General features: G+C 34.5%; 1 protein-coding gene across 11 annotated transcripts in view; it reads right to left on the bottom strand.

The window, feature by feature from the left end:
* The window catches only part of ANKHD1 (ankyrin repeat and KH domain containing 1), a 131,506-nt gene that overhangs the window by 47,403 nt on the left and 58,778 nt on the right, over positions 1-25,325 (bottom strand). For 5 of the 11 annotated variants that reach the window (XM_059417739.1, XM_059417733.1, XM_059417734.1 and 2 more), the window contains exons 11-15: positions 16,786-16,842; positions 5,655-5,742; positions 2,943-3,070; positions 2,589-2,732; positions 1,345-1,447 (exon numbers count right to left, since the gene is read on the bottom strand). In XM_059417739.1, the coding sequence (XP_059273722.1) occupies positions 1,345-1,447; positions 2,589-2,732; positions 2,943-3,070; positions 5,655-5,742; positions 16,786-16,842 (520 nt within the window). Of the gene's footprint in view, positions 1-1,344; positions 1,448-2,588; positions 2,733-2,942; positions 3,071-5,654; positions 5,743-16,768; positions 16,843-25,325 lie in introns of those variants that run through there. The other 6 variants (XM_059417735.1, XM_059417736.1, XM_059417741.1 and 3 more) reach the window with 2 other exon arrangements.

The raw sequence follows: 25,325 nt of genomic DNA, 5'->3' as shown, positions 1-25,325 counted from the left end.
AATTTAAAATGGTTTACTTCTCTGCACACACTCCATGTCCTCCCTAGATTATTTCTTGATTATTTTGTGGCTCTGTTATTAATATATTTTTTGAATCATTTCTTATTTAGTATTGAATTTCTCCAGCCAAAGTTACTATAGTCCTCTACAACATATAGCCAAACATAAAACAAACACAGAGACATTTAGGTCTAAATATTTTACTAAGACTAAAGTCAGTTAGGATGCTTAGATTCCTTAATAAGCACATGCTTAATCTGCTTTTTATTTGTTAAAATTAAAAACAGCAGTCTTCATTTCCTGAAGAGTTTGAATAGCTAGGTGTGCAATGGAAAACTCCATCATAAAGCTTAAGTCAGAGAGATCACCAATATTTTATCTCTGGAAGTAATGGTTTAGAAATGAAGTGACCCTTGGTCAAGGCCCTTGATACTCTAAATTACTCAAATTGACATAATTTAAAAGAAGCTTCTACTTGCTGCTATCACAGTCAAATCTATCCAACTTTTCTTAAGTCAAAGAGAAACTAATATATACTTATACACCTCATTGTGATTTCAAAAATTTAGAGCTTGGTTATCATATACTGAATATGAATATGAATCATATGCTCATATGAATCATATGCTCATAAATGTATTTTCATATAGTTTTAGTATCTTACACATCACCTATTTTATTTCAGAGAACTCAGACAGGACAACTATACATGATTATCAAGTGAAGGTACTTTGTATCTACAAGTGAAAAAGCAGGAAAATATCAGAGTTCATAAACTTGAGACTTTTAAAGAATATATGCTTCTTCTTGTTTACTTGGATGTTATTTATGTACTTTTTGACAGTTCCTTGTCTAGGTTCACATGATAGATGTTAAGCCCACCATATTCAGTATTGCATGAAAGAAACTAAATGTAATTCTTAAACTTCTAACTGCCTCAGTTGCATCAATGCTATGAAGAATTAACTAGACAGCAAACACACATTTTCACTCCTCATATTATACTACTGTTTAACAAAAGAACTGCCATATGGAAAATAAATGTCTGATAAATTTTTGCTACTGTAATATAATCAGTAAGTTGATATGCTTTGTAAGTATTTTTATCTGTGCCAGATGAAAACTACACCTAGCAGTATGTTAATGATTAAATTAGAAGTCATTTTTCTTAGTATTTATCTTCTTTCTTTTATAAACAGTCTGTAAGACTATTAGCATTTGTCAGAATTACCTACCACAATTAATCCTGGGTAGATGTTAACTGTATGCCATTAAAGTACTTTTACGAGTTCATTAATTAGGTGATAAAATACCCATTTGAAGGAAAATAATTCAATAACCAACCTTTTTGTACTCCTAGAAGGGTAGCGGGGTTCTCCTGTGATGTTCTGTCAGGTTCCTGGGGAGGTACAACCATGGCGAGTGTATGCATTGGTACACGTGGAACCTAAAAAGTTAACTCAGAAAAAATATCATCTCAGACCAAAGAATAAAACAAGGGCCCATAAATGAAATGGAAATTTAGATTTTCTTCATATACTACCAAATTTACTTGTTTCTAAAAAAACAAAACAAAACAAAAAAAGCCTTCACCAAGGAATAATTTCTGAGAATATTGAATTGGACAAAATCAGGCTATCTATATGCAATGAATGATTTAAGCTAAACAGATTAGTATTACTCTCTTATTAGAGAGGAAGCCTTAGTGAGCGTTGGTGGTTTTGATTATAGCTAGAAGTACAAGTCATATATTGACTGACCCATTTACCCTGTTCAAATTTGTTATGGGTCAAAAAAGAAAATCCAACATATTCCCTAACTGGGTAACTTAGCAGTTCTCAGGATAACTTTGTAGAAAAGAACTTAAGATTTCACTGAACTTTGTATACTTAGTATACTCTCTATATTCTCTCCCTATTTTTAGGTAGGTTTAAAAATTACTTTAATCAACTTTTGGTGCATTTATCCTGGCTAACTACACTTTCCTGGTTAATAAAAATAACTATCTCTAGAATAACTAATACTGTCTTGGGAGGTACTAAGGAAGAAGCTATCCCCTGGTTTAAGGTTATGTTTAATGTATTCATTAAAAATAACCCTTGGGCGCCTGGGTGGCTCAGTGGGTTAAGCCGCTGCCTTCGGCTCGGGTCGTGATCTCAGGGTCCTGGGATCGAGGCCCGAATCGGGCTCTCTGCTCAGCAGGGAGCCTGCTTCCTCCTCTCTCTCTGCCTGCTTGTGATCTCTCTCTGTCAAACAAATAAATAAAATCTTTTAAAAATAAATAAATAAATAAATAAATAAATAAATAACCCTAAAGACCTAGCTATAGTAGTTTGACAATGTGGAAAATTTATATTTATATTTGGTATTAAGTGTTTTTTAAAAAGAGCTTTTTGTTCACCAAATAAGGCAAGAGGTAATTTTCATGTACTTTTGAAGGAAATAGATCTTAAAGGATTTAGTATCTTGTTTATCTCAATACATAATAGAAGAGAGGAACAAATCAATTTTCCTTAAAACTAATTTTAAACAAAAACTCCCAATCAGTTCGGAGGCTTTATATTTATAAATCAGCTGTTTTACTTTACCTGAGATTGATCTTGAGAAGGTGAGGTGAGCTGAGACACATCTGTAGTAGGAACTGACAGAACATTGTTTGGGTAATCCAACAGATAAGAAACAACATTAGTATGGCCACCTTTTGCAGCTTCGATGAGCATTGTCGAGCCATCCTGAGAAGGATCGACAAAACCATTAATCAATTATTTGTAAATTTCTTCTTATAACTGCTATCGACATGCAATTTCTTAGCAGCCTGTCTAGAATCAAAACTCATTTATAAACAGTGATAAATATGAAGCACTGAGACCAGCAAACATATCTTCAATATCTTTTAGTAACAATGCATATATTAATTATTTACTTATTTTTAGGTAGAATACCTTGAGTCGATGAGTAGGGTCGGCTCCATGAGCCAAGAGTAGCTCAACAACTGCCAGATGACCTCCCGCACATGCTAGCGACACTACTGTATGATCATTATTGGCTGTAGCCCTATTCACATTGGCGCCTTCAAAGAAACATAAACAGCAATCTTAGAAAAAGGAATGAAGCAAGGTCACAAAAAATATCACTTTAGAGATTTTTTTTGAAGTACGACATAGATTTTAAAAAGTACACAAATCATAAATGAAAAATTTTCACAAAATGAACACACCTGTGTATCCAACACCCAGATCAAGAAATAGAATGTTATCCACATACCAGTAGTCCCACACCTTGTGCCCTCTTTCCGTCACTACCCACCCTTCCAATGGTACTACTTCCAAACTGGTCTTAGTTTTTGAACTTTATATGAATAAAGTCATACAGTGTACTCTTTTGTGTCTGACTTCTTTCACTCAATATAATATTTGTGAGATGCATCCAAAATGTTGCATGTAGCTGTAGTTCGTTCATTCAATATCACTTTTAAAATAGAAAATCTAGAAGACTAAGATTAATCAATATATACAGATTAAAGTAAGCATCAAATAATATCATTGTATACAACTCTCAAAATGTTGTAAAGACATTTTTTTTATCTACTTCTAGAATGTGGCCAGGTCTCAAAGAAGAGAAAACAGATTTTTTAAAACAATATTTAAGAGAGCTTTAATTCTTCACATTGTGTATTTTAAGAGTCAGAGGGACCTGGATATGGAGAGAAGACAAGAATATCCAAAAATATTATCTGAAAGCCTAGTTAGTGAGTTGTTCAATAGCTTTGTTCAATGTGACCTGCAAAAGTCTAAATGCAAAATCCTTTCTTGATCTTCTTTTTGATAAACTGTTTTTGACCCCTAAAAAATTACAGTGCACCAAAGTCTTAACTCCATAGTTAAGACTATAGCAATATTCCTTCTTCATTAATTCCACACTTAGTTTCTGAAAAGAAAAATAAACCCATGGGAAAAACCACTATAATTAATTTAATTTTCAGAAATATCCAGCCGAACCTAAATCTAACTCAGATAAAAGTACCTTTTGGAAGGGCAAGCAAGACACACCAATAAACTTTCTTATATTAGCAACATGTGATTATTTTTAAAGTTGTTAATAATAAATTTAGATGGTAGGATTGTTTAGCAGTTACTACAGCCTAGAAAGGCTATCATCAATGTGTTCTTTTTCTGACAAGTCTGATTACGTGCTTAGTAGGGTTGGTGTTGGATATGACTAGATAACCCCCTTAGCAAGGAGCCTGAGAGAATTCCAAAGGTTACCCATCTATTTATTATTACTTCAGTATGCTTGAGGTAAATACCTTTTACAGACTATGTTGTAACTCTATGTAAAGATATGCCTTATTTGGTAGCAAAAATGTGCTATTAAGAAAATAAACCTAGTTGTACCCAATTAAAGAAGAAAAGAAGTATATTTAAAAGGATAAAATCTTATACTTGTTTCATAGTGGCACAAAATATCTGAGTTCTGTTGGAACATAGGTATAAAATTTTTATTTTGTTACTATATTTCTTATTTTTAGGGTCTCAGTCAGTTAAACACCTGTCTTCAGCTCAGGTCATGGGATTGAGGGTCCTGGGACCCTCAGGGTCCTGGGATTGAGCCCTGCGTCGGGCTCCCTGCTCACTGGGGAGCCTGTTCCTCCCTCTCCTCCCTGCTCATGTCTTCTCTTACTGTCTCTGTTGCTGTCTCTCTCTCTCTCAAATGAATAAATAATATCTTTAAAAATATATATTTTTAAATTCTTAATTTAACAACATGACCTGAGCAGACTTTCCTTGCATTTTACCATCCTACCCCAGGATCTTTCATCAGATGCTAGAATACCTCTAACACTATACACAGAGTTAGGCTAGACCAAATGAAATCATTGATATTACCATTGTTGATATTTAAAATGACAGTTTTGTGGTTCAACCTAACATGGGTTTAACAGTCCTGATCTCTCTCTTCACCCAAAGTGCAAACTTCTTTCCCCAAATATATTCTAATAAAAGAACCTCTAGGGTAATATAAAAATAATACATAACATCCTTGTATATGTGGTTAATTCAACTGTACAGTAAACAATAGTTACAGACTTTCTGCCTCTCCACCCCCACCCCATCCCCCCCACCCCGCCAGCAGAACTGCCTTATCATTAAGTGCTGAACAGTACTCTATTAAATATAGCTGGATGTTTTACATTTGGCTTTTCTAATTTTGGTCAGGAATAATAGGCAGCTTAGTTGCCAAACTTCACAAATTCAAAACTAATACAGAAAAATCCCGGGGTGCCTGGGTGGCTCAGTGGGTTAATAAGCCTCTGCCTTTGGCTCGGGTCATGGTCCCAGGGTCCTGGGATTGAGCCCCAAGTCGGGCTCTCTGCTCAGCGGGGAGCCTGCTTCCTCCCCTCTCTCTCTGCCTGCTTATAATCTCTCTCTCTCTCTCTGTCAAATAAATAAACGAAATATTAAAAAAAGAAAGAAAGAAAAATCCCAATAAGTACTTCATGAACTCTACACTTACTAAATAAAATACAGCAATAAAAGACTAAGATACAATACTTGTACTGTAGGAAAAACAGCTCTAACACAAACTGCACCAGTTTAGGATTTTTTCTTCACAAGTTAGAGCCTCTTACAAATCCTTACTTGTAATTCCCTTACCTTTGCTAATAAGAAACTGCACAGTGCACAAATGACCAGCTCTCGCAGCTTTCATCAAAGGTGTTCTTCCACCCTCAGATTCATGTTCCTATTAAAGAAACAAAAAAATAATCCAACAGTGCCAATTCACTAACCATCTATTTTTAAACACTTAGTACAAATGACATGAGAAGTAAGATTTAATACTTACTGTAGCCACTTATACTACCTATCTCAATTCCTCCAAAATGTAGGATTAATTTCAGTCAATAGTACATGGTATAACCTTTTAAGGGCAAGTTCACTTTTGCATACCAAACAACAGCATTTAAAGATATTACTTGGGTTTTGTTTGAGCCTCAGAGAGAAATAGCCGCATTTTTCCAATCCCACGATCAAAAAGATGTTTTCCCTAACTATTCATATGAATTGTGAAAAAAGAACCTTAGTCTTACACATGATTAGGAAGATTCTGATCTTATATCAGAAACTAATAAGAACTCTATCACAGGACAGAAACCAATCTTTCTCTCTCTTTTTAAATTTTATTTATTCAGAAACCAGTCTCTAAAGAAAAGCACTACAGTATTTCAAGGGTTAAGAGGAAAGAAAAAAGGAAAAAAACACACCAACAAGCAGACTTTCTTTTAGACTAGAAATTAAATATGTGAATAGTGAAAGGCAAAAGAAACAGTTTTATAATAGCAGAAAGATTGCTGTTCCTTCTAGGAAGTTTGCCAGCAAGAGGAGTGAATGACAAACTGCATGCTACCATCCTAATGTCAAGTGTCCCTAAAAGGAGCTTGTTAATAAGCCAAGTATTACTGATGGGAGAACTTGAACTCTTATTACATTCATCTAAATATTAAAATATAGCTGACTGATGAACACTGGGTGCTGTATGTAAGCGCTAAACCACTGAATTTTACTCCAGAAACCAATCTTGCACTGTATGTTTACTGAATTTTAAATAAAATAAACAAATAGGGTGCCTGGGTGGCTCAGTTGGTTGGGCGTCTGCCTTCGGCTCAGATCATGATCCCAGGGTTCTGGGATCGAGTCCTGCATCAGGCTCCCTTGCTCAGCAGGAGTCTGCTTCTTCCTTTGCCTCTTCCCTCTGCTCCAGCACTCGCTCTCTCTCTCTCATATAAATAAATAAATACATAAAATGTAGCTGTGCACTGCTTCTATGAAAAGTTTGCTCACCTATCCCATTTCATTGTGTATGTAAACATTAATTTCTGTTGTTCTGGTCTTTTGTTAACTAAGAAAAACTTGATAAAGGGTGCCTGGGTGGCTCAGTCTCTGCATTTGGCTCAGGTCATGATCCCAGGCTCCTGGGATCAACCGCCACGTAGGGCTCCCTCCTCAGAGGGGAGTCTGCTTCTCCCTCTCCCTCTGCCCCTCCACCCCATTCATGTGTGTGCTCTATCTCAAGTAAATTAATATATAAAAAAGGAAAACTTGGTAGAGAACAATGCTTAAGTCAAGCTTTATTTCAGCTCTTTTCTAATTAACTCAGAGCATCCTTAAGCTACTATAGTCAACTTAGAAATAGTGTGCTCAGGGGCACCTGGGTGGCTCAGTGGGTTAAAGCCTCTGCCTTCAGCTCAGGTCATGATCCCAGGGTCCTGGGATCGAGCCCCACGTTGGGCTCTCTGCTCCACGGGGAACCTGCTTCCTCCTCTCACTTTCTCTGCCTGCCTGCCTACTTGTGATTTCTCTCTGTCAAAGAAATAAAATCTTTTTTTTTTTTTTAAAGATTTTTATTTATTTGTTAGAGAGAGAGAGAGATACAGAGCGCAAGCACAGGCAGACAGAGTGGCAGGCTGGAGGCAGAGGGAGAAGCAGGCTCCCTGCTGAGCAAGGAGCCCGATGTGGGACTCGATCCCAGGATGCTGGGATCATGACCTGAGCCAAAGGCAGCTGCTTAACCAACTGAGCCACCCAGGTGTCCCAAAGAAATAAAATCTTAAAAAAAAAAAAAAAAAAAAAAATTGGTGTGCTCAGGGCGCCTGGCTGGTTCAGCCAGTGGTGTATGTGACTCTTGGATCTCCAGAATTGAGTTCGAGTCCCACACTGGGTGTGGAAATGACTTAAAAAATAAAGTCTCTTTTTTAAAAAGATGTATTTATTTATTTTAGAGAGAGTGCATGTGAAAAAGCAGGAGGGGCAGAGAGGGAGGGAGGGGAAATCTCAAGCAGCCTCCAGGCTGAGTGTGGAGCCCAACAAGGGGCTTGATCACATGACCCTGAGATCATGACCTTTTCTGATCAAGAGTCAGAGACTTAACCATCTAAGTCACCCAGGTGCCTCTAAAAAATAAAACCCTTAGGAAAAAAAAAATAGTGTGCTCTGCCAATAGGATACTTTTCAGTCTGTAAAATAACTACAGCTAATCTACAATTTAGGCAAACTAACAATGAGAAATAAGTAGACTGTCAGCCCAATGGAAACTTTAAACTGGCCTACAGTGACATAAATTACACTCTAAAAGAGATTTAAAAATTTTTACCTTGATAGTACAGAATCTCTCAACTTCTTATAAAAATTAATTTATGTTTTGACTTCATGTTATTGATGAGGTGACACTCTTTACTAATTTTAAAATATAGAAGATGGTTAACACAGGTGATGCTTTGGAATGGATTTTGAATTTACATTCAAATGTAAGCAAATCTAACATTCTAGAAATCTACTTAAAACAAAATGGAATATACTTTATGAAAACCTCATTCAGGGGCACCTGGGTGGCTCAGTGGGTTAAGCCTCTGCCTTCAGCTCAGGTCATGATCCCAGGGTCCTGGGATCAAGCCCTGCATCAGCTCTCTGCTTGGCAGGGAGCCTCCTCCCCTCCCCCCGCCTGCCTCTCTGCCTAATGTGATCTGTCTGTCAAATAAATAAATAAAATCTTAAAAAAAAAAAAAGAAAAGAAAACCTCATTCAGAAAGACCTAGAAAGTTGTTCAGTTTCTCCATGTCACTTTTTTCTGAATTATCAATGCAATCAACTACACACTGGAAATAAATTGCTCCTTTGGCAATGTGTTATTTCCACTCCTGACTCAAGGCCTTTCTGTTCAAGCTGTTCTTTCTTCCCTGTAACACTTCTCTATTAGCTCCTTTTCATCCTTCACATCTCAAGCTAAGTGTTATTTCCTCAAGGTAGACCTCCTTGAACTTCCTGACTCAATTACTCTATTACAAATCTTCCTTGACTTATGATGGGGTTATGTATGGATAAGCCCATTTTAAGTTGAAAATATCTTAAGTGTAAAGTGCATTTAATATACCTAACCTATGGGGCGCCTGTGTGGCTCAGTGGGTTAGGCCACTGCCTTCGACTCAGGTCATGATCTCAGGGTCCTGGGATCGAGTCTTGCATCGGGCTCTCTGCTCGGCAGAGCGCCTGCTTCCCTCTCTCTCTCTCTCTGCCTGCCTCTCCGCCTACTTACGATCTCTCTCTGTCAAATAAATAAATAAAATCTTAAAAAAATATATATATATACCTAACCTACAGAATATCATAGCTTAGCTTAGCCTACCTTAAACATGCTCAGAGCATTTGCCCACAGTTGGGACAAAATCAACAAGCACAAAGTCTCCTCCATAATAAAGTACTTAAAATCATATAATGAATGAACACTATACTGAAAGTGAATAACAATGATTTTATGAGTTCATGATGGTTGTGAATGCACTGGTTGTTTATTCTTGAAATTATCTGGCTCACCGTAGCTGCTGCTCCCTGCTGCTGCCCAGTAGACAGTATCTTATCACATATCACCAGCCCAGGAAAATGTCAAAATTCAAAATTCGAAGTATGGTTTCTACTAAATGTGTATCACTTTTGCACCGTCATAAAGTCAAAAAATTCTAAGTGAACCATCATAAGTTCAGGACCATCTGTATGTACATAGCTATATGAACCACTCCTTCATAAGTTTCAATCATATATTAGCTTGTATAACTATTTGGCTAACATGTCTCTGCCACTAAACTGTAAGCTGCATGAGAACACCAATCGTGTCATTTTTGCTTACCATTACATTACATACCTAACATCTAAAACAATAAACTGCTCCAAGAAGGAGCCTAAGTGTAACTGACCTCTTAAATCTTCCTTCTTAGTATTGAGGTTTGAAGTTTTAATTTTCTACTAGGTAAATAAGAGAAAGAAAAGTTAATTTAACAAGAAATTAAGGGTAGTAGCTAACTCAGAATTAGACATTCATTATCTGCATTTGATAATACATTATTACTAGAACATGGGTGGGCAATATTAACGTCACTTTTCTTTTCTTTTTTCTTTCTTTCTTCTCTCTTAGGCCTAGCAGTGACACTCATCAGCATAACTAGGTCCTGTGAGTAATGGCAAAGACAAAAGACTGTGAAAGCCCTCCTTTAGAATAAACTTAAAATAACTGTTAGTTCTGCATATATCAAATATTTTGATAGCTCTTAAATGATAAAAAATCAGAAAGTATAGTCCCAAGATCCTCACCCCAAATCAAATTTCAAAATTCAACACACCAATAAAATTTCTGAAATAAAAGGTGTGAAAAGTTATTTTATTTTCCTCCCTAAAAATAGATGCATGCATTCTTTGGTTTTGAAAAACATAATTATATTTGACAAAATGGTAGGTAAAGGAATGTCCCAACTTTTAATGTATTTATAATATTTCATGTCCTAAAATCAATAATGTAAATCCTACAAGATATATAAGTTGCCCCAAGATATCTGACCACTAAGTCCTTCTCTTAAAGATTTTTTTTTTTTTTGACAGAGAGAAATCACAAGTAGGCAGAGAGGCAGGCAGAGAGAGAGAGAGAGGAGGAAGCAGGCTCCCTGCTGAGCAGAGAGCCCAATGCGGGACTCGATCCCAGGACCCTGAGATCATGACCTGAGCCGAAGGCAGCGCCTTAACCACTGAGCCACCCAGGCGCCCAAGTCCTTCTCTTAAAATAGGAATCAGGGACGCCTGGGTGGCTCAGTCAGATGAGTGGCCAATTCCTCTGATTTTGGAACAGGTCATGTTCTTGGGGTCCCAGGACAGAGCCCCACAATGGGCTCTGCACTCAGCGGTGAGTCCACTTGAGCCCCTCTCTCTCTCTGCCCCCCCACCCCTGCTCTCTTATGCACATGCACGTGCTCTCTCTTTCTAAATAAATCCCTAAAATAGGAATCAAATTTGTATATACTACTTATGAACGTTGGGTTTGTTAAGCCAATATTTGCTCAAGATCAATCAAATTTTAGGATTTAAATTATGGTATTTTTCCTTCATAAACAAAGAAAATTATTTTCCAAGGTTATAAACTTAAATATTGCACATTGTAACATTTTTTCTTTCTCTGTTCTTGGAAATAGCTAGAACAACGTACAGTTTATTTATTCCTTGAGCATCTGGTAAAACTCACCTATATATTCATCTGAACTTCCTCCTTTCATTGGATGGATGATTTTAAACTACTGATTCAGTATGTAATATACTTATCCTTCTACTGAGGTTTCCTATTCATGAGTCAATTTTGATAAATTTATATATTCATGGAAAAAATCAGCATTCACTTCATGCAAGTATTCAAATTTATTGATGTTCATATGACTGCCTTATAAATTTTCATGATCTCTACTGTATCATATAGTCATAACTCCCTTTAAATTTCTACCATTTACCTGTGCATTTTCCCTTTTTAGCAAATAGTCTTATTTATTTTATCTATTTCAGTAGTTGTGTTTTGTTTTTATTAAATCAGTTTTTAAGTTTGGTCTTCTTCCCTATTTTTTATTATTTTCTATTCTATTATTTTTGCTTTTATTTTTATTATTACCTTACTTCATGGTGCTTTTTATTGTTCTTTTATTAGCTCCATTTACTTTCATTTTGTATATTAAAAAAACTTTTCCTTCTAAGGACCACTTTAGCTGTATCCTCTCACCTAAGTTTTGATGTGTAGTTTTTGTGATAATTTCTTTGTAATTTTCACTATGATTGCCTTGTTAACCTATGAATTATATAAAAGTATTTTTCTTCACTTTCTAGGTGAATGGGATGTTTTAAAAAAAAGGTTTTATTATTAATTTGTAATTTCAAATCAATAAAGATCAAAGAATTAAGTCCATGTGACTAAGGAGTTTGTTTTAAAGACTTTGTAGTCTAAAACATGGACAATTTTATTCATGTTCCATGTACTGGAAAAGAATTCATAGTATATTTAATAGAAATAGAATGTTAGCCATTTATAAGCAAATCTGATTTTTCTATTCTTAACAATTGCTTTATCTCTTTGATCAGTTTCATACAGAAGTCTGTGGAAAAAAATCCTATCACCACAAATAGAGACTTATCTTTCTTGTAACTTTGTAATTTTCTATTTTCTTTAGAAGGTAGATTGTTACTAATTAATAACTGTTATATCAGTTGAAGGAACATTTATCTCTAAAAATGCTTTTGGCTTAAAATTCCATTTCAGGTGGCACTTGGGCAGCTCAGTCATTAAGCGCCTGCCTTTGGCTTAGGTCATGATCCCAGTGTCCTGGGATCGACTCCCATATTAGGTTCCCTGCTAAGCAGGGAGCCTGCTTCTTCCTCTCCAGTTTCCCTGCGCTTGCATTCTCTCTCTCGCTATCTCTGTCATAAATAAATAAAATCTTTTGAAAAAATCCCATTTCATTGGATATTAATATTGCCTTACATAACTTTTTCCATCACTTCGTCAATCTTCCCCTATTAGTTCACTTTAGGTTTATCCCCAAAGACAGAATTTGCTAGATTATCATTTTTAATCTAATTCAAAAGTCTTTCCCTTTAACAGCTGTGTTCAACAGATTTATATTTGTTCTGATTACTGACATATTTTGCAAAAAAAAAAAAAAAAACTTTAAAGTTATTCAGTACCTGATCCTTCTCTTCTGAACAACAGAGGGACTCTAGCATGGCTTTTCAACCTTTTAACACATCCTTCTGAATTTCATGCTACTGCTATCTAGAACTTTAGTATTACTTTGGTTTTAAGCATAAAAATTTAGGTGTTGTATTAAAAATTTATATTTATAATATGTTTTACTAATTTCTTTGCTTACCGTAGCTTCCTGCATCCCACGCCTTCCTCCAGGATATATCTGTCTCCTTATTGATGTATATATCTTTTAGTAGTTCTTTTGGCAAGGATCTGAGGTGGTAAGCTCTTTTATTCTTTGTAGATATGAAAATAAGTTTATTTTTCCTTCTCTGGAAGAGTAGTTGAGTACAGAATTCTATTTTTTTTCTGGTATTTGGTGGATATTACTTCCCACTGTCTTCTGTGATTATTACTGTTGATGAGAATCTGCTGTCAAAAATTTGATTGTTGTTCCTTTGAAGTAATGCACTTTTTCCCTTCTAGTAGCTTCTAAAATATTATCTTTCAAATTCTACAGTTTCATTTGTTTTATTTACTAATCTTTCAATCAAGTATTCATGTCTGGCTCCAATTTCAGAAAATTCTCTATCATTATCTCTTCAAACATTGCCTCTACTGTGTATTTCTATCTTCTCATTCAGAAATTTCAAATGTGTGGTAGAGCTTCTCAATCTACCCTCTTTTTCTCAATTTCTCTTTCATAAAATCTTCCATTTCTTTATCTTTATGCTATATTGTGTTATTTCTCATTTAATCACCTGATTCACTAATTTTTTATTCAACTGAGTCCAATACATTGTTTATCCTACATATATTTTATTTCCACAACTTTCCCTTTCACAAAATTAACATTTTTTATTTCATACCCATCTGTTCTTAATTCATAATTATTGGCTTTTGTTTCATTGTTTCATGTTGTTTTGTGGCTACTGGTTATAGTTTAAAATAAGCATGTTTAAAGTCTTTTATTTCAATTGCCTGAGCTTGAAGTCTCCTGTTTTGCACTTTTTGTTTGTTTGCTACATCTTGACTATCTCTCCATGTCAATTTGCTCTTGAGCTTCATAATTTTTTTGAAAAGCTCAATTTGCATGAGAGTTTTTTCTTTTATTTCTATTTACAAACTTATCCCTTCTCATCAGATGATCTGAAAGTTGCCTGAATCTGACCCTAAAAGTCCATGTCAGCAAGAGATCTTCATTGGCAACTTAAAACTTCTGGTCTCATGGAGTTATTTTAGTTCTGCTCACTAAATCAAAAAATAGAGGGGCACCTGGGTGGCTCAGTGGGTTAAGCCTCTGCCTTCCACTCAGGTCATGATCCCAGGTTCTTGGGATTGAGACCCGCATCAGGCTCTCTGCTCGGTGGGGAGCATGCTTCCCACCCCCTCTGCCTGCCTCTCTGCCTACTTGTGATCTCTGTCTGTTAAATGAATAAATAAAGTCTTAAAAAAAAAAAAAGTGTCTTCCAAGTTCTTAGTTACACGGTTGTCTTTGTATCTTCATTCTACCAAGAACAAGTAGATCATTTCTAACTGCAACAAAGAAGTTGATTGTAGCTTTTTTCCCCATCTTTGTTCACAGGTGGGGCAATATGGTCCCCAGTTCCTTGCTTCAGTCAAGTAGACTAGATCTACTTGCCTGTTCCATTTGTGATGCATTCAGTCCCTATTGCCTACAGAAACTGAAATCCCAGCCCCCACGCTCCCCCTTTCTTTAAATTTAATTCTTCTTGGGTGTATAGCTTCAACTGTGGATCCACACTCCAATTCTAGTCTAGTGTTCTTTAATCTTTTTTCTGACTGTAGCTACAGAGTCTTAGTTTGTTTTTCTCCCATACTTTATTTATTGTATCTACATACTTGAAACAACAGAAAGCAGAAAGGTTTCAAAATATACTAACACTGACTTTATCTTCTTGACTGGATGTAATCTGTACTTATATTTAAACAAACTTGAGGTAGCTGAAAAGGACTCATTCAAAATACAATAACCTAGAAAGAGAGAACTTGTTTTTGTGGCCTTTAAAAGAAAAGGCATTAGGAATTTTGTGTACTTCACAAATAGTTTTAGATCAAGAAAAAAACAGATAAAAGTTTACTAGCTTTGAATAGTAAATCTAAAAAGTCTGTATGTTATTCCTTAATAAAAACTTAACATTTAAAAAGTAGGTCATATTTAAAGTTAATTAAGGTAAGTTAATTAATAATGGTTGAACTATATTGATAAATGGATAATTAGAACTTTGTAAGTCCCCTAAAATATTATCCATGAAAAATACACTGCAAGGTTTTGGTTCTGAGGAACAAGCACTAGGAGGAAAAGGCTGCATTTTTTTCCCCATTTGGATTTAGATAACAAAATTTAACTTAAAATTAAGTTTATTTTTTATTTATTTTTTATTTTTTTTTTTTTAAAGATTTTATTTATTTATTTGACAGAGAAATTACAAGTAGATGGAGAGGCAGACAGAGAGAGAGAGAGAGGGAAGCAGGCTCCCCGCGGAGCAGAGAGCCCGATGCGGGACTCGATCCCAGGACCCTGAGATCATGACCTGAGCCGAAGGCAGCGGCTTAACCCACTGAGCCACCCAGGCGCCCTTAAGTTTATTTTTTAAAAAGTAAGTTGATTTCCCTTAAAATCATAGCCATGCACACCCAAGGTATACATCTAAGGATTGTAACTGTATTACAGAGGCAGTACTTCTTCGAGTTTGAGGAGGACATTGTCAAGGGAAAGACCAGAATCAGAGAAGAGGGAGAGGAGACTGTTTTATACTATATATGTACTAGAGGATACTAATGTTCTCCCCTGGGAGGGTATGTTCTTCCAATCCACCACTGTATTTTAATTATTACCTTAGTGATCTGCTCTTACTGATCTTATTCATATCCCTTAGGACAACTGAGATGGAAAAAAGATTGAGCCACTACTCTAGGGCTTGTGTTTAGCTCAGTTTCTAAAAATCACAAGTAAAAGAGAAAAACCAAACTTAACTTGGTTTGGTTGGAGAAAGAATGATGGATTATAAAGCAAAGATGGAAAAGGAAGAGAACTCAACACTGATGCAGAGTGACGGACTCTAGCAATGTCTCAAAGTGTGGAATATGGAGAACTTGCCATCAGCATCTCCTAGGATATCATTTAAAATGCAGAGTCCCCATTTCAGATCTACTAAGTCTGAACCTCTAATAAAAGTGGGGCCACAAAGCTCATTTAAAAAAAAGTACCCCAAGTTTTTGAGACTTACAGCTTAGAGATTTATAATCACATTTCCTTTAACCAGTCTGAGAAGAAAGAAATACTTTATCTGAAATAACACTCAGCTTTACATTCTCGATAGGAGCCTGAGATATTATACAACTGAGTAAAAATTCATATTTTCACATAATGTTTTGTGAAATATATTATTTACTTGGTTCAAAATAGAATGAATATAGCAGCTTCTTATTCAACAAGACAATAATGAAGATCCTTAACAAGCATTTTGATTAAGAGTGGCTTGATGCTGAAAAATTTATTTTAGAAGGCCTAAGCTGTGATATAATCACAATTTATTCCTGATTTTAAAATTAAGCACTGCTTCCTGAGTTTAAACAAATCTCTCTGAATTAAAATGGGTACCAAATTTGCTTGACTCTTAAAACCATGAGGCACAAATTCAAAACATTTTCTCAAAAGAAGTGTTTGCTTATGAATAAGTATTTACCTTCTTAAAAACCAATTTCAAAATGAAATTACAGGGGGCAATTTTACAAAAATAATTTTAAGTTTATAGAAATTAATGGCATGAATAATATATAGTAAATGCTTCACCTAATTATTTTTCTTTGAGGATTATATAAAAAACAATCCAATATAACTCCCTAAGCCTGAGTTTTCAGATTTTTGATAAGCAAAGCTGAATGCAAAGGACTTTAAAACTGAGGATTTCTCTCTGTAGTATGTTGAATCTCCCTGTAAGGAAGAATGCAAAAGAACTATCTGAATAAGAAAATCTATCTTTACCTAAGAAATTTTTTAGGAATACCACATTAAAAAAAAAAAAATACTAAGGAAGCAAACTACTAGTAACATAAATCTCTTCTTATTGGAACTTCATAATCTTTTTCAATTGAAGAAAATTTTCTTTGTCACCCAGCAAGGTCCTGGAACTTCTTGGCTGTAATTCAGATATCCAGAGTTTTGGTTACCTACAACATCTATTCCTTATGTAGTAGCTTACAAGCATCAAAGGCCTCCCTCACCTGATGCTTGGCCGGATCTATGCCCTCCAAAATAGTCTTCATGTCCTCCTGCTTGTCCTGTGAAAGGAAAAAGAAGAACTCACGGATCTTGTTCCAAAAATGAAAATCACATTTGGCCATGAAGACCTTGTGACTGGTATTTCAGGTGCTGGGCTTTGTAAACTCAGGATCTTCAACTAAAGAGATTCTCATCTATAGAGATCATAATCTCAGAAGCATAATATGATTTTTTTTAAGGGTCTGATAATGTGGTTCTCTATAATATAACTTCATTATAAACTTTCACACACAGAAAAATTCTGCTGAATTACTTGAACTCATGCCTTTGTCTTGAAATACAACTAGAGCCACAGACTCAAGAGCAGTGTCTTAATATCTAACCAAGGAAAATATTTAAATCAAAGGAACCGGGAATATCAGAAGTTGGGAGAAAAAGTAAGGGAAATACTATAAAGTATTTAAATAGTTATATTGTTTTCTCCCTGAGAAATGCCCTTGGCACTCATGCTTTTCAACTAAATCAGGAACTTCCAAAGAACCTGAGATATTGTATAGATCTATTTTTTCCTCAATCTATAGTTGTGACAGAAAGTACTTGAAGGTGAGATAGGGATACATTAGAAGAAACAGCAATAATCTTTTCAGTCACTAACCAGAGAACTAAGTCTCCAATAAAAGAAACATGGCTGAGATAAAGTTTCACTCTTTTTTTTAACTCTTTAAAAAAGGATTTATTTATATATTAGAGAGAGAGAGAGCATGTGCAGCACGCACAAGGGGATGTGCAGAGGGAGAGGGAGAAAATCTCAAGCAGACTGTCCCAAGTAGGGACTCAGGTGCAGGGCCAAGGCTCATCTCATGACCCTTGAGACCACAACCTGAGCTGAAATCGTAAGTCTGGCACTTAACCACCTGAGCCACCCAGGTGCTCCGAGAAAACTTCACTCTTAAGTCATGCCTACCTCTTCTTTGGGTGATGTGCTTACCTTAGGGGGATGTATGCTCCTATGATGGAGACTTGGTGAGTAAGTATGCTGAGACAACTATATAATCTGAAGAAGCTATCAGGATTCCTCTCCCTGCCCCATCCCCACATGATGTTCAATAAGTAGCCAGCCTCATTCAAATATAAATAATAAGCACAGAGTATCCAATAGAGAACATACTAAGAAATTCCTATCAAAATAGAAACAATAAATTTTTAGTCAAATATCCCCTACACTTCCAAATAAAGAGAACCTGAATTCTTTAAATAACTGAATAAAGTGATATAACAACAAGAAAAGTTCTAAAAGTAAGTTGGAAGAAGAGAAGAAACTAAATCATGAAAATCACATAGAAGCAGAAATGTACAGAAAAAAATAATGACCTGGAGGATGGGCTTAAGAAAAACAATGCAGAGGAAAAAAGAAAGAAATGCAAAGAATTAGACATAAAGATAAAAGAAACAAGAAAAATCCAATATACCAATAATAAATATCCTAGAAGAAAGCAGAAAAGAAAAAGAAACATTCAAGGATATAATACAAGAAAACTGAAGGTGGGGGAGAAGAGAAGACCTAACAAGATGACCTAAAATCTTCTCACTAATTTCCAGGAAAAGTTACATAAAATAATAAACACTAAGAACCCTCAGAGGTTTAAAAGTATAATGAAAGACTCTTATGATAATCCAGGCAAAAAAGGGAAGTAACTTACACATAATAGGGAATATTCCAGCAAGCTTTGGAAATATTCAGTACCAGAAGACAGTACAATAGAGGGTTTTAAATTTGAGGAGAAAAAAGAAGCAATTCAGTAATTCTATATATGGTTACATTCATTCATAAATATAACATACAGCAGTCTCAAAAATGCAAGCATCTGTGAATTCATTTTTTTGGAGGAGGAAAGTAAATTCAAATCAAAATGCCAATATGAGCCAGTCAAAAGGGAGTCAGATTTGGGACCTCAGGAATTATAAGGCTACCTACTACAAGAGTAGTAAGATAAACAGTGAATCCCCTAAATACACAGCTAAAGTTAAACAACGTGAGAAATAGTGTAAAAAAAAAAAAGACTGTAAATATAAATGTTATTAAAAAATGACAATGAAAAAAAAAAAAGCTCATGCAAATCCTATGGGGGAAGAAGATACATTTTTCTCCTCTTTCAGAATGAAATCAATATTGTCTGAATACTTGATTTTCTTTTTTTTTTTTTAAAGATTTTATTTATTTATTTGACAGAGAGAAATTACAAGTACACTGAGAGGCAGGCAGAGAGAGAGAGAAGGAAGCAGGCTCCCTGCTGAGCAGAGAGCCCGATGCGGAACTCGATCCCAGGACCCTGAGATCATGACCTGAGCCGAAGGCAGCGGCTTAACCCACTGAGCCACCCAGGCGCCCCTGAATACTTGATTTTCTTGAAAAAAAAATCAATGTTAAGGAAATTAAAAAATATTTCAAAATTTGCATTTGTAGATGATGTCTGAATACTCTCGGAAAGTAATTTTACCCCTGTGTTTTATGTAGTTCATAAAAGCTTTGGGAGCAATTAAGAAGCAGCTCACAGAGCTACTTGGAACACAGAAAGATTTTTAAGATAAAACAAACATGGAGACTCTGATTAAAGATTAGAAAATTAAACCAAGAAAAGAAAGAGAAGGAACTCACTCAATATAATTCAGTAAGAATGTGGGGAATCAGGTCTCAACTGTTAATAGAGATGCAGACTGGTTCAGCATTTTTGAACAATTTGGCAGCAGCTATCAAAATTTTAGAAGTGGATCCTCTGGTAACTAGTAATTTCATTTCTAGGAATTTATCCCTATAGATAAATTCACAAAAGTAGCAGAAATATGTGAATATGTCTAACAATATATAGTACAGCATATCTATAATAATATTTTAAAACTGTAATAACCCAGAAATTTATGAATAAATAAATGGTCAATAAATTACATAGAACCCTAGTACCTGTGAAAAAGAATGAGAAATCTATAGGAACACAGAAAAAAATTATAAGAAAAAAGTTACAGAAGAGTATATGTAGTAACAAATCCATTCATATAAAAAAAGACATTGCTCACATACATGGACTATATATATATATGCTTGGGGATAGAAATGTCTAGAAGGACAAATAACATATTGCTGAAATTTTAAAAAAATTATGAAAGGGGACCTGGTCCATATTTCTATTTTATAAGATTTAATATAGATAACAAATTAATCTTTCAAAACTTTTCCTTTTGAGTGAAGTCCACATCAAATCTTATTTCAAAGGAAATAAATTCCACAAATAAGAACCAGAGACTGTTAACACATCCATGTCCAAGTCATGTAATTTCAACTTTCTAAAAAGTGCCCAAAGAAGTTCATTTGGCTGGTAGAATTCAATCCAAGGAAAGGAAAAAGAGTCAGAGAGCCTACTTGATGGTTAGGGATGACCTAACCATATCACCTAACCAAAATCGGTGACAGACCATTATGACATATTCAAAGTGCCCAATTTCCTCATCAGTGTTAAAGTGCTTCAACTGCAATAAAATACTAAAAATGTTAAAAAAAAAAAAAAGTCCTTAAAAGCTATGGTCAACACTATGGAGAAAGTATAGTGAAAACCAAAATTCTATCTCAATAAGGAATTATACAAAGCACCAAACATCAATAGCTGTTTCTTTCAACAAATGTAACTTTTCATCATACACACATAAAATATCTCTGGAAGGACACAAGAAATGAACATTATGGCTAATGGAGAGGGAAAGTAGATGCCCATAGGGCACTTTACATTTCAATTTTGAACCATGTAAAGATATACCTATTTAAAACTAAGAAAAAAATTTTCAGAGTGCCTGGGTGGCTCAGTGGGTTAAGCCTCTATCCTCAGCTCAGGTCATGATCTCAGGGTCCTGGGATCGAGCCCTCTCTGCTGAGCAGAGAGCTTGCCTTCCCCTCTCTCTGCCTGTCTCTCTGCCTACTTGTGATCTCTCTCTGTCAAATAAATAAAGAAAATCTTAAAAAAAAAAAAAAACTAAGAAAAAAATTCAATTATAAACTTTAAAAAAAAAATAACAATTTAGCCAAAATAACAAGGAAATTAAGTATTGGTACAGAACCAACTTCTACTCAATATGGCAAAGACCCCGTAACTGGCAACGCTCTGTACCTACCACACTTCCTTAGGTTGGTTTTATTTATTTCCTCTGACCCATTTCATCTAAAACAGATTCACTGTGAGCAAAAGAAAAAAACATGCTCTATCTTGTGCCTTTGGTATCCTGTCCCTTTTCCACCCCTTCTTCAAGGTGGTAAACATCTTTTTTTTTTTTTTTTTTTTAAGATCTTATTTATTTACTTGACAGAGAGACAGTGAGAGAGGGAACATAAACAGGGGCAGTGGGAAAGGGAGAAGCAGACTCCCCACTGAGCAGGGAGCCCGATGTGGGGATCTATCCCAGGACCCTGAGATCATGATCTGAGCCAAAGGCAGATGGTTAACACCTGAGCCGCCCAGGTGCCCCAAGGTAGTAAACATCTTAAAGTAAAATGGCATTCTAAATTCCTTATCTCTCATTGAACATTGCCTGTGTATATTTGAAAGCCGAAGCTGTAAAAACAATCTTACACAAAGGACATTTTGAAAAGTTTTAAGGTATGTAAGATGAGAAGATGAACACAAGTTTATATTGCTACTTGAAATAAACTTTGGCTGCAAGAAAAAAAAGAATGTATTTTTTTTAATTTTTAATTTTTTTTATTTTTATAAACAAAAAGAATGTATTTATAATTGAATAATTCCAAAGATAACTGAGAGACTTATATTCTTGAGGAAATAGTTCATTTAAAACAAAAATCCATGTCAAAGAAACTCTTCCTACTTCTTTAACAGTATTTAAGTAGAATAAAATATTAATAGATGACTAAGAGGTAATGACTTAGCATTATAATGTCAGATTATTCTTTATTGGGGTAGCCTTACTAAGTCAATTATGTATTTTAGGGATTAATAACTTTTTTTTTAAAGTAGACTCCACACCTAGCATGGGGCCCAAACTCATGACCCTGAGATCAAGAGTCGAATGCTTGAAAAAAAAAAAGAGTCACCCAGACACCCCAGGGATAAATAACTTCTATCTATTAAGACAATCTATAAGATATTTTATGACAAGTTAAACTGCTAACTAGTAATTATAGTTAACACCCAAAATAATTTTTGATAATTAAAATGCATCTAATACATACAAATATTTTAAGAGGGAAAATAATTTATATAATACTTAACACCATTATTAGTAATGATGGTTTATAATCTTAAAAATTCATCTTCTTTAAGATCTCATAGCACTTTACACATTCTTGGACTAACAAAACATTCAAGATCATCTAATCTATCTAATACCTCGAAATAGGGAATTCACTTGTTCTTCAGAAATCACAAAATTAGACTTAAGCCAGGTAGTTAAAGATCATCTGGTCTAAATCCCTCACAAGAAAAGGAAAAGGACCTGCTTCCCCTTCTCTCTCTCTGCCTATTTGTGATCTCTCTCTGTGTCAAATAAATAAATAAAATCTTAAAAAAAAAAAAAAAGGAATACATAAGAAAAGGAAAAGGAAGAAGAAGAGGAGGTGAGGAAAAAGAGAAGAGAAACAAAGAAGCCTGGAGAATTTAAGTGATTTGCCCAACCATACCCAGCAGAGCCAAAGTAAGTAAGTTCTACTTTCAAATGGCAATGCTGGCCTATAAAATGGTAAGGTGGGTCACTAAATCTTTCCATATGAACATAACTAGAATGTACTTACATTCCCTTAATATCTATGTTAATTGTTTATCATAGGAAGTACTCCTTGAGTGGGGAACTTACTGATCAGTTATACTACAATATACCTCTTTTAGAAACGAAAGGCCAAGAAGCTGAAGACTTATTTAACTGATTTCTATTATCACTCTTTCCCCCATTTCAAATTCAGTTTTGATGGCAAATACAGGTGAAGGAAAGTCTACAAATGACCATTATTTCTCCTATCCTAACAAATGTACCAAAGTTTTAATACCAAAATTAAAATGTCATGATGAAAAGATTAAGATTCCATAATCTTCACAAATGGAAAACATAAACACCAAGTCAAAACACCTCTGACGTGTTAGTCAACACAAAGTCAAAATTAAAAGCAAGCAAGAGAAAAATGCAGTTTTACAATCAAATCAAACTGCTGTATATAGTTAATGCAAATTCTCCACCTTGAACTTGAAAATTAATAGTAATAAGAAGACTGTGATAAAAGAAATCAAGCCATAAGTGCTTTAGCTAAAGCTAGCTGGCTACAGAGATGAGAACAAGTATGAAATACTAGAACTTTGCCTTCTGGTCTAAAGACCAGTAACTGGTGAAAACAGCCTAGAATAATAAAGAACACCAGAGCAGGTTCTAAAAGACTATAGTAGTTGGTCAATTTCAGTTATGAAATGGTGTTATTGGTAATTTCTGATCAAAGAGTTCAGTAACAAATGTGTGAAGATACAAATAACATGAAAATTCCTTTTCAGAGAAACAAGATTAAGCAGTTTCCAAAGGCAATTTTTAAATGTATTTCTTTTAGATTTTAAGTAATGCTAATGCATTTTAATACAAATTTTCTTAAAATGGGTTTACTCATATACCTATAATCATTTTCAAAAACTAAAAATAAACCTGGGCTCAATAAACAAAGATGCTATGTAGACAAAGAAAATACATAAAGGAATAATCTTGATTTCAATATTCCCATTACTGTTGTAATAAGAGATGCAAACATCAGGAAGATATGAATTAGGTGATCTGCTCAAGGTTTTCTATTCATAGAGTAGTTAAATGATTCTGCATGCTAAACGGAGAATATTCAAATAATTCTGGAATTAATGGACAATTTTTCATTTAATTTTTTTACTTTCAAAAGGAACACTTTAAGTGGTCTATTTAAGGATACTAATCAAGCCCAAACGTTTTAAATAGATTATTCAAATTTATTCAATTATTAAAAAGTTAGACAAGCTATATATACCAATCTACAACCTCTAAATAAGATATTCAGTGTCATTTTTACTAGAAATATCTATATATCATTTTATTTTAAAGTATTTTTAAAACTAGAAAAAGTGACATTTTAAAAAACTAAGTTTCAAATTAGAACATGCACATATTTTGAGGATCTACCTGAAAACGCTCAAGTATGCCATCAGTTCTAGCTGAGAATTTTTTAAAAGCAATCAATAAGAAAATTCTAGATTTCCCTTAAAACTAAGTCCTGAATTATACTTACTATACATTTAGAATGAAAGCCATAAAAGTTTTCAGTTTCATTTCAAGCAACAATACAAGAAAACCAAATTGTTGCATTAGAAGTTTTTTAAACCATAATTAATATCCTAACTGATTCTGGTACAAAATATTCTAAAGAATGAGAAACAATAGCTTTTAAGTTCCTTTTCACAAATTATTATACCAAAACCTTGAACTGTGGCCAGAGTTAGACTCTAAAATTTAATAAAGTATAGGGGTTGGTTCGGACTGTGTTCCAAGGTTGACTTGGAAATCCTTATTTAAAACTGAAGGTAAAAATAGTTCCCCCCAAAATGAAGGCTCTCGACTAGCCCATACACACAGAAAATTCATTTTACTTAAGCAACAAATATAGATATCAGAACACACCAGTGGGATGCCAGAGATAGAATGGGAGTAGAGAGTCTTCTATCTACAAAGGAAAGGAGGAAATTAGTATAGGCCAAAATAGATACGAGGAGATGGCAGAAAAGAATGGCGAACAAGAAAGATGCTATTGCCTGTAAGGTCCAGCTAGTAAAAATGATCAGTCATTTTTTCTCAGGATTTGGACTGATCCACCTGTTTAACTCACTTCTTATTTTTTATTATGTCTTGTTTCCCCCACTGGCTAACATAGTAAAGCCTGAAATCACAAAGTTTATTTGTAGGTTCTAAATACCGAACTTACTATACTTTCCCATACTTGCCATATTTTTTATAAAGATTGAGTACTGCTTTTTTATTAACCAGGAAAAGAACTAATATTAAAATTGAAAAGCCTCTCCACAGATAGCAAAAGCATGGAACAAGCAATATATTTTTAAAGTTAAAATCAATATATGAGGTTATTCAAAAGAAAAGAAGCTATGCTCATGAAGTTATTAAATCTAACAGTATTTATACTGTGAAAAATGAAAGCAAGTCAAAAGTTCAATGAAAGGTGAATCAAGGTCTGTTAATGGAAGAGCTATAAATACAGAGACTATGTGGCAATATGTAGAACATACAGTGGAAAAAATAGAAAATAACTTTATTACACTATAGTTATAATTACAAATAAATATGAATGCGAAGGCAAGATCGTAAAATAGAATAAATGATTGTATTAGGATAATAATATTACCCTACTTGATTAAGATATATATTTATCAGAGCCACTTTTTTAGTCATACATTTGGAATGTAAAATAATATGATAAATTTAACTCTTTTTATCTGTTCATTTAACATAATTCTTCTGAGGAACTCTAATCATA

Source organism: Mustela nigripes, chromosome 12, assembly GCF_022355385.1.
Source record: "Mustela nigripes isolate SB6536 chromosome 12, MUSNIG.SB6536, whole genome shotgun sequence".
NCBI classification, from domain to species: Eukaryota; Metazoa; Chordata; class Mammalia; order Carnivora; family Mustelidae; genus Mustela; species Mustela nigripes.
This window is presented reverse-complemented; position numbering and strand designations above follow the sequence as displayed.